Below are 10,580 nucleotides of genomic sequence, written 5' to 3'. Positions count from 1 at the left end.
GATCGTGCTAGTGTGGATAAGAAGAGTGGATGTACAGAGCCCTAAGCGGCACAGCAATGAGTAAACGCGTAGCATAACGAATGGTCGCATTGGTTTGTGAACGCGAGGGTTCGTCCCTTGGGTATTATCTTTTCCCGTACGGAGTAAAGGATAAAATGATCTGCCCTCCGGCACCGCAGTGGGGCACCAAGCAAGAAGAAACACGATATCTCTGGTCCCATGCCTTCCACGAACTATTCCGGGGGGAAGTGTTAAATATTGCTAGGTCAATCATGGTTTTATTGCCAGTGGCGACAGAAGCGGCCTGGACTCAGACACACTTGCCCGTGGGTTGCGCGAAGAAATTCCGCCATCAGATTTTTACCTAGTGGGACTGGAAGACCCCGAAAGTCTCGCCTGTTTGAAGTTAGCTTGCCCCAGCCTGCAGGTAGTAAGTAGTACCTTTAACGAAGAATAATCCGGGTCCTGCCATGCTGTGGAGCAAACTCGCTCTAGCGTCAGTATTGATTTACGGGATGCGACTGCGTTCGCCTGTTCAGGACAATCGTGCATGTGAAAATCATGGTTTCTTCGGAAGCTTCGCAGAGCATGTGGCATCCTCTATCTGATCGACAGGTCTATGGAGTCTTCTACCGTCGGTTCGAGTGCCCGATAGACAGTGTGTCCGCGCTTTGACGATTGACGCAACTGCTCGACTTATCAAGTGTTAAATAGTCAAGCGGCAGCTAGTTGACAGGGCCTTTTGTTGCCGATATTTCACTTGCGCACGTCGATCACAGGAAAGCCAAAGAGCATGCGATGGCCGAAGTTTGAGACTCGAGAAACAAGGTTTCCCTATGGCCATACTTGCCTGGGGTGGTGTTCGCATTTTCTCACTGCGATTGGCAGTTTGATCCACGCAGATTGTAGTCGGTTAGAAAGCCTGCAGAGGGACTCGTTGCATGGGGATGTGTCATTGATGGGGCGCCGCTCTGCCTGTCTACATGACTCGTGTTCCATGCGGGACTCATGAGCTCCATGATTCCGGCGTGCAGCCATTAGTTTACTATCCCACGAACGAACCAAGCCCCAAGGATCTAAGGTTTCACGTGGAGGACTGTCGTGCAACCCTCGCGCGAGCCTGCAGGGAACCGGGATGGCGCTGCCGATACTCACCCTCGTGACCCATATTTTGAAGATGACATACATGATTCTGGAGAAATGGAGCCCGAAAGACCCTCTGAATTCAGGTGTCTGGTGGCCTTTATGGAAATCTCTTCCACATCCAGCCTGGCCGCAGTGAAATGTGGCCATGATCACCAATCAAAAACGGGTCCCCTTATGCAGGTCCAAGGGGGAAATGGAATCTGAGTGTCAATAGCGCGGCGCTATCCCGCACCAGGCAGGCTATAAGCGGCAAAGGATGCACTACCGGGCAGCCGGTACGAACGCCACTATTGATGACGAAATTCGACAGATGCATGCACATGGCTTGTTGATAAGAACTGCCAATGGATGCGCGACACAGAGACCGGCTGTACAAAATAGGTATATGGTTTCAGCCCAATGTGAGGATCTGCAATGCATCTTGTGGGTAATTATGTGCTTTTTGGCTTGGGATCGGGGCTCAATAGGTTAGAATATGCCTTGGTAAATTTTGACCGTGGCGGTTTAGCTTCTGGGGCAGGTTGGGTGTGATGTGCATCTAGTAGTGCTCGTTGCGAGGCGCGCTGGAATGGCGGGGTCGTCCTGTTGACATGATAAAGGGGAGCTAGCGCTGGGAGACACCCTCCTTCCCTCAGTACCGAAGAGAGCGCGTTCAAGCCTTGGAGGATCGTCGAGGTAGATGTCATGTCAATATTAGACCAGCTCATTAAGCTGTTCTTTTCGGCGACTGTCAAACGGGGGATGATCGTCGCCGGAAGAGGGGAAGAGGAAGAGGAAGACGAAGACGAAGATGGAGCGGTCAGCGAAGTTCCTTTCATCCCTGACGATCGCCGCCCCGCCAGTCAGGGTCAGGTGATATGTCTATTGTCTCTACAACGTAAATATTATTCACTCTACGGAGTAGATGGGGCCAATTTGTCAATATAGTGGGGACATGTCCACATCTATATTCAGCTAAGGGATAGCTGAGTTGCGAACATATTGGTGGCTTCGATTCGACAGGGCAACTATCTATAGCAAGACTGATATTGCATTACCGATGGCCTCTTCGGTGAGCTAGTAGCCCCCTTGCAGTATCTCCCTTCTCAATACCCCAGTGTAGGTGAGTACGCCTTTCAGCTTGACATGCCACGCATGCAGCTGTCCCAGTATCCAGGAAGTTCGGGGCCTAAAGGCTATCTAGCTTCACAGTACCCTTTTATAGTGCCGAATTCTGTTTCGCACCATCGTCTGGCTGCACATTCCAAGTTCCTCCTTCTCCCAGATATTTCCAGACTGGGACCAACCATTGATAAAAGCTTAGATGCAGGTTTCTGATAGACTGGACGGAGTATCGAATAGTAAGTGTTTATAGCCGGATTCACATCTTCCAATCGCATAATCCTGCGCATGTAAGTACATTGTAACTACTTGAAACATGAGCCTCTCGAGCATAGACTGATACAAGTTTATATCCATCCTGTATCTAATACTCATTACTCTCATGTATGTGGAAGAAACGATGAGCTCTAGGAGCCCAGGAATTGGGACTTGCGTTGAAGATGGTGTGATGATGTAGATTCACTCACAGATAGAACTCTGAATCTCATTCATGCACACACCAGACATCGACTCTAATCGGCTTTCTCAGTTCCAGCACATGGAGTGATGTGTAGAACTCCTCTTCTAAGTTTGGTCCCTAGGAAGCCAGTGTGAATGGCGCATATTTTAGGATCTGATTCTGACCGGGCCAAACGAGAACCTTCAAATATTTTGATACTCTATGAGGCTAAAGACGGGTTCTGGAATGGAGGAGAACAGCCTCTCGGTTGAAACATCAGTCGGAGTTTCAAATGTCCGTCAAAGAATCTTCGCACAACGTCTCTTCCTGACGTGTATGACGTATATGTGGGCCGCTCTCCAAAGACCTCCTAACAGCTGCTCGGGTGAATTCAGAGCAGTATATCATTGGAGTACCGGGGGTTTGATTAGTTCTCTCAATGTCCGGTGAAACGGATGGCGTGCAGAGAAATATATTTCAAGACATATAGTATGTAGAGTTGGCAATTGCATATTTATTCTTGGAGCTGGTTCTTATAAAGTCGAATGGCGAACACATCAGTTCCATCTTCAATAACTATCAACAAATTGTCGAGTACTGTGTAGAAGGGGAAGACTGGCGTGGAGGGAAAGCCGAGGCGCGAGGGCCCCGCCGGATCACGACATGGCTTTCCCGACCCCCGCACAACCTATCATCTAGCTACAGGCTACGTATGATTCATAATCCCGACTTCCCACCCCGCTCCAATTCCCCCCTCTCCTAACCTCACCCTCACCATCCCAGCTGCAAAGCTCTTTATGCGGTTTCTCCGAGCCTACCATCACACCGTCCGATCCCTACGACAGCTTCCTCTCCCTCACTCCGAGATTCTCTCCGCACCGTCGCGAGCCAACAACCCCTTCCGCACCACCCTCCAGCCCACATTCCTCCACCGCACCATGGCGACCGCAATGGCCAAGCGCCTCGAAGGCAAGACCGTCCTGGTGACGGGCGCATCGTCCGGAATCGGTCGCAGCACGGCCAAGGAATTCGCGCGCACCTCGCCCAAGGACCTGAAGATCATCGTGACAGCCCGCCGGATCGACTCGCTAAAGGAGCTGGCCCAGGAAATCAAGGAGGAGGTCGGCGAGGGCGTCAAGGTGTTGCCCGTGCAGCTGGACGTGAGCAACCCGGAGGAGGTCAAGAACTTTGTTCCCTCTCTGCCCGCGGAGTTTCAAGAGATTGATGTTTTGGTGAACAATGCGTGAGTTGGCCTCGTACATTCATTGTCCAGCGTAGCTTGGGATTATTGAGAGTGATGGATGGATGGATGGATGGATGGATGCTGATGCTAATGACTGGATTCTAGCGGTCTCGTCAAGGGTGTCGCCAAGGCTCCCGAAATTGCCGCCGAGGATATCAACGTCATGTTCTCCACCAACGTCACCGGACTGATCAACATGACCCAGGCCGTGCTCCCCATCTTCCAGAAGAGAGCCGATGGCGGTCGAGGCGACATCATCAACATCGGCAGCATTGCCGGTCGCGAAGCCTATCCCGGTGGCAGTATCTACTGCGCCACCAAGGCGGCCATCCGGTCGTTTACCGATGCCTTGAGAAAGGAGCTGATCGCCACGCGGATCCGGATCATTGAGATTGACCCCGGTCAGGTTGAAACTGTAGGAAGCCATTTTACGCTCTGTCCCGACGGAGATATGCTAATAAGTGTGTGCGTTTTATAGGAATTCTCCGTGGTGCGCTTCTACGGAGACAAGGAGAAGGCCGATGCTGTTTACGCGTAAGATATCTCCCCGATTAGGTGGTAGGAAGAGAGAAATACTAACATGGACTGGCTGCAGCGGCTGTGAGCCTCTCACACCGGACGATATCGCCGAGGTCGTTGTGTTTGCCGCTGGTCGGCGCGAGAATGTCGTCATCGCGGATACTCTGATTTTCCCCAGTCACCAGGTGAGTTTACCGTCGAGTACAGAGGGGTACATTGCGCTGACAAGTGCATTTATAGGCGTCTCCGTCTTCCATGCACCGTAGATCTTAGATAGTGTGTGGATTGGATAAGTTGTACAGTGTGCCAGTGGCAGTATTAGTTAGAATTGACTAGAATCTTTTGGTTATCTAGAAGGATTTACAATAATGGTGATGAATACATGACATTGGTTTTGATCGCGTGTTGGACTACAATGCCGTGTTTTTCTTCCTTAATATTATGTAGTATGCGCTACTTTTGACACATGCAGCCGGATTGCCACTTTGTGGTCATCATTCTTGTTTCATTTGCCATGGAATCATAGGAATTCAGATTCCAGTTCATCCTGAAGATGACACATACGTAAGAAACCAGCCTTTTCTACGCTTCGATTAGTGGTGAGCAGATAGACCTGCCCTGAGGGACATACCTCCAATGCTCTATGACCGACGAATCTCTGGCCCTCTCCCTTTCCTCTCACCAGACTTCCAAGAAATAGCCTCTCATCCTAACATAACCCCGGTATATAACCAACCCCCTTAACATTCCAGCAGCAGCAGCAGTAGTAGTAGCATCACCACCACTACAGAATCGTAGTATTTCCCTCAGACAACGCCGTTAATTCGTTCTATTAATTATATCCCAGTCCAATGTCTCGTACTTAAGACCTCAACCTCAACCTCAACCTCAACCTTATTCGAAGTACACATGTGGAGAATCTTCAATGATAGCTGAAAGCCGAAAGCCGAAAGCCGAAAGCTGAGGGGCATTGTTCTCTGCAGAGCCAGATAACCTGATATAAAAGATTCAGGGGTTCCATACATACCGTGGTAAGTTTGCATGTACTAGCAGTGTCCGACTGCGACTACTACCACTACCGCAGGGGTATAATAGACCTCAGCCCGAACGAAGTTCATGAATATATCTCCAACTTATAAACCCGTTTTTCGACTAAGAGAACCACCCCCACCCCCACCCCCCGTACCTACAACTAAGACAATATCTATGATATGAGAGACCAAGGACGGACGCGATATCCAGAAGATAAAAAAAAAATAAACGGGTGTTCCTCTTCTGTGAGTGTAGAGGGGGGAATCAATTTATTTTTTTTTTACGAAGCGTTGATGATGATGCTGATGGATTACTGAGTAGACGTCGGGGTAACTATAGAATAGAAATAAACCAAACTGTCTTCTTCTCTGGATTTCTTTTAAGAAAAGAAAAAAAAGACAAAAGGTTTAGTAACCATAAGAGAAAAACGATAGGTAGTAGTTAGATCGTGAAGGCAGAATCAAAAGATGTTAATAAGGTCTAAATGAGATGAGAGATATAGATATAGATAGAGATAGATATAGACAGGGTAGATATCGTCCATAATTTGTTCCCTCAAAAAGCCATACAGTATAAGATAGTATTATATGGCCAAACCTAGTAGTATAACTACCCCTATTCGATCCTTTACCCCCTATACATAAGTAGGATTTAACCTACCCACCCTCCGGAATAACTTCAGCGTCACCAGTGGGGTGAAGATTCCAGATTCTACTTCGAGGATTCACACAGAGAAAGATTCTCCTATGTTATGTCGAATATAGGATCATCGAGGCATTCTAGTCCCAGGAAATCGATAGAGAGAGGGTGTGGGGATAGAGACAGACCTACCGGTAGTTACGTCTGTCTACCTTTAGTAGGTACTCTAATCTAGCCCTAGGTACAAGTTTATGTGATTGCACATATAGTACTGTTGCCTTTTCTTTTCCTTTCTTTTCTTTTCAATTTAATTTTTCTTCTTTTCTTTTCAGCCGGTGAACTACGCCATATGGGGTGTGAAGATTATTTACATATCTAGGGTAGGTACATGTGATTATGATTGTGTAACTGTGACTGGTTTATTGTCTATCTATCTAACTACTCTGTATTGATTTATCTATCTATTTACCTAGGTACCTAGGTACCTCACTAATGATTTGGAATCGCCTCTTTTTTTTTAGATCAAACCGCCATTCTTTTTTTAACGCATGACCTGTCACTGATCGATGAGGGAGGGAAATAGTATCCGACCGAACCCAGACCCAAAGAGGGATCCCGGGGAGAGGAGGAGAGGGAAGGGTAGGGTAGGGTCAGTGCTACCTATCTACCTACCTACCTACCTACCTACCTAGGTATATCATATTATATCATACCTGTTGCATAATAGCCCAGGGTCAGTGTGTTGTGTGTTGTGTCTATGTGTACCGGTACCGGTAGCTAAAGTTAGAGGTACCTGAACGAACGGCTGTCCCTATCTTGTACTTACTGTATGTACCGCCGTACTCTGTAGATCATTGAAATCAACGTACCTATGCACCAGGCGAAACAAAGTTATTGTGGACGTTGTTGACGTTGTCAGTGCGGGAGGCGTTCGATGGATGCGTCATATGTGGGTTAGGGATCAGCGGGGGTTGCTCAGGGACTCAGTCTGGACTCGGGGTTGATTGATGGGTGGTGATCAGTACCACTGATGGGTGGGTGATTTGATAAGTAGAGTAAGTAAGTACGGAGTAGGTTATTGATAGATCCACTCGGTGTTGATTTGTCTACCGCGTCTTTGGGGGTGTGCGATGGATGGATGGTTATTTCTGGTAGTCATGCTTGCTGGATTGGATGTTTGTTTTGTATGCATTATTGGCAATTTGTGTGTTTTCCTTTCCGCGAAAAAGACAGAGAATAAATAATAGGATGGATATCCGAGTCCAGTTATCATCAAAGCAAACAAGCAAGTCGGTTCGTCACATCCCCGGAAAGCCATGTTCATGTTAAACAGGCATTCGCCAGTCACTTGTACTGTACTCCGTACCTTTGTACCTTTGTACCTGACTTGTGACTGGTAATGTAATCGGCCGACATAAAAATAGCCGACAGGGACTTACCACCTTACCGGTCCTTCCTACCGGTCGCATTTCCGGTCAACCCCGCAGGTACGGCGCAGGTACAAACAAAGTACCCCGTCCCAGACAGGCGCCGGCACCCCGACTGAAGGCTCTGAGCTCTGAAGCAGCGAAGCGAGCCGTGCTGCCGTCCATGTCCATGGTTCTGTCGATGTGATGGGTCCGGGAAGAGGCCGAATGGAAGAGTTTTCCACGATCAGCAGCTGTTGGCCGACGATCTGTCTTTGTCGGTGGGATGGATTCAGGCCAAGGGCAGGAGATCCCCGGCGGCTGGGACGGAGTCAGATGGATTGGTAGTTTGTTAGTTTGCTGGCCTCGGGGGAAAGACCACGTCGCAGTAATGTAGCAGCAGCAGAAGCAGCAGCAGCAGCAGCAGTAGCAGGAGATGGTACGGGAGCAAGGCGGGATAGACGCAGCTGCGAAGAAGATGCAAGGACGCGAAAAGGGTTCAGAATTGCTGAGTCTATACGGGCGGAACGTTATGTTTTGACACTCGAGGGAGAACTGCTCCGCCTATCGCCAAATGAGCAAGGAGAGTCGATGCCAATGGCTCATTCGCCAATCGTGATTGAGCACCGCTGGTGATGGGATCGCACGGTCTCACAGTCACAGACCAGTGAGTACTGAAGCATATCGCTTATGGCAAGTGGAGGCGGGCGTGGAGCACATCCTGAACTACGATGTTTCTGTCCAAGTATCTCAGGCTAGGTCAAGTGCCAAGTGCCCACTAACTGTTGCAACTTGCTACCTGCAACTTGCGCACGACTCCGTCCTAGTCTGGTTGCACTCAGGGACTGACTCTGCTGAATTCTGAACCCCGAACGAAGCCCCGACAGGTTGATACTCGGGGTTTTATGGTGTAAGTCGGCGTGTCAAGTGGTTAAATCGGAGCTGTCATCTTGCTGCGCCCTCGATTAAGGCTGACGATGGTTCTAGAATAATGTAACGGTTGATGTTTCCACGATGGACACTCTGTCACTCCCAGTCATACGTTCTGTTCTCCCCTCGGAACTTCGGCTGATCCCCTTTCTCGCCATCTAATCGTAACGGCCGTGGGCTTTAGTTCCATGGGCCGTTCCGAGTTTTCAACGTTGCAGACGGGAAACATATTGTCTTTATCAGAGGGAGGTGATTGCTTGTGTGTGTGTGTGTGTGTGTGTGTGTCAGTGACAGACAGACAGACAGCACCCTGGGGCCTCAAGGCGTTCAAGGCATCGGGCTTGAATCCACCGGGCAGGCGTGGCAGTGATTGGCCTCGCGGTCGGGAGCTATTCGTTCGTTTACTGCGTTGCGTAAGGTGAGCACTGAGCAGGGGAGCAGACCCTCAAGGGGGTGGGGACGCTGGGTGATTTAGTCATTTCAAAGCATTAATGACCGGCGCTAAGAGGTGGGACCTGGGTGAAGATTAATCTGTGGGAGATACGATTAATATGGAAGGCTGGGGGGGGGGGGCTCGGAGCCAGCTCTGTATACCACTCGACCGAAGGAGTTAGCCAGGACCGGTCCTGTGCGATATCCAGCAGACTAGCAACGACGACGACGAGATGCCTGTGAACCCCGAGTCAATCCCAGAGCTAAAGGGTTTGTGTTATACTTAATAGGGAACTGAACCTTGGACCGAGCTAATCCCAAACGATCGGGAATGGTGAGCCCTGGATGGCCCCCTTTTTCAGGCTGCCGGCTCATGCTCATGCTCATGCAATCCCTCCCTGCCGGGTCTGTGTGCCTTTCAACCAGCATGGCTGTGATCATGATCGTAGATAGGTAATCATGAAAGGGTGATTATTGGAAGATGGGCGCGAGTCGAGGCCTCGGCGTCAGTGCCAGCCAGTGCCTGAGGGGGCTCCAGCGCCTGGATCGGACGACTGAGGTTAATTATGGGCAGGTGGGCCCGGTGAAATTAAACAGTTGGCTGGTGGCCGAGGAAAACCCACCCGCGCTGCCGGTTAATGCCACTCCCACCCCCTTTCATTATTCGGGCTCGCATGATCTTGTGTACTGCCTGCCTAGGTAGGCACGATGGGATTGCAGCTCTGCAGGTGGAAGATTAGTATTATTGATTGGATTGATTGATTGATTGATTGACTGATTGATTGATTGCTGGCTGGCTGGCTGGCTGGCTGGCTGGCTGGTGGCCGTGGGATTATTATATTCATGGGCGTGTCAATCACGTCGCACCCCATAATATCATCTCGAAATTATGGAGGGTTCCTTCAGGCTACAACCACGACCCTAACTCACGTAGTACCACGATGATAGATTCATCCTTTCTTCTTTTTCTTTTTTTCTCTTTTCTTTTTTTTTTTCGGGGATCCTTCCTCCAGATACTTGAGTGTAAAGACAGTACTCCGTAGCACGCCGTAACATCGTCGACTCGTCCTCCTCAGGCATCCCCACCTCTCGATCCTCAGTTGGTCGAACTCTCCTTAATCATCCCCTTTCCGCTTCTCTCTCCACCCCATCGTTTCCCTCCTTCTCCCTCCCTCCTCGAATCCACCCTGCTTCTCGAAGGTCGCTTTTACTTTTTTAGTGACCTTTGCTGATATCGTGCTCTGTTCTCCTAGACCGTTTGGGACAGGACGAACTGCACCCTCCACCTCCAATCCGTTAATCCGTTACCCTCAGAGTTCAATTCCGTCCGCTGCAAAGTTCCACGAACTCCCTCCCCCCCCCTGGATCCTCCTTCCACTACTACCACCACCTACCCTTCTTACTCCCCCCTCCCCCCCCCCTCCTCCCCCCGTCTGCTGCTTTAAGCTTGGCCTAATCACTAGACCCGCCGTTGCTGTGGACTGCCCTTTAGGCGCCTCTGCTCTGCGCGAAACTCCCGACGACCTGGGCCCCGACTCTTGTCCCTACCACCTGCAAAAGAAAATTGTGTTGCTGCTCCTTCGACCCGCTGTCACAGCTGCTGTTGGGATAGCTTCGATCACCGCTTCTCTTCCCCCCCCCCCTTCCTTCCCCTCCCCTCAGAGCAACAGATTCCAGCCCTGAACCTACCAGA

At 49.9% G+C, this 10,580-nt stretch overlaps 1 protein-coding gene across 1 annotated transcript; it reads left to right on the top strand.

Moving 5' to 3' along the window:
- The first annotated feature begins 3,404 nt into the window (after positions 1 to 3,404).
- BO70DRAFT_334811 (oxidoreductase, short chain dehydrogenase/reductase family) lies at positions 3,405 to 4,857 on the top strand. The gene is made up of 5 exons (XM_025541034.1): positions 3,405 to 3,929; positions 4,035 to 4,344; positions 4,408 to 4,463; positions 4,525 to 4,633; positions 4,689 to 4,857. The coding sequence occupies exons 1-5, from the start codon at positions 3,484 to 3,486 to the stop codon at positions 4,719 to 4,721; spliced, it is 954 nt and encodes a 317-aa protein (XP_025400199.1). The 5' UTR covers positions 3,405 to 3,483; the 3' UTR covers positions 4,722 to 4,857.
- The last annotated feature ends 5,723 nt before the right edge of the window (positions 4,858 to 10,580 follow it).

This window comes from Aspergillus heteromorphus (assembly GCF_003184545.1).
Source record: "Aspergillus heteromorphus CBS 117.55 chromosome Unknown BO70scaffold_9, whole genome shotgun sequence".
NCBI classification, from domain to species: Eukaryota; Fungi; Ascomycota; class Eurotiomycetes; order Eurotiales; family Aspergillaceae; genus Aspergillus; species Aspergillus heteromorphus.
This window is presented reverse-complemented; position numbering and strand designations above follow the sequence as displayed.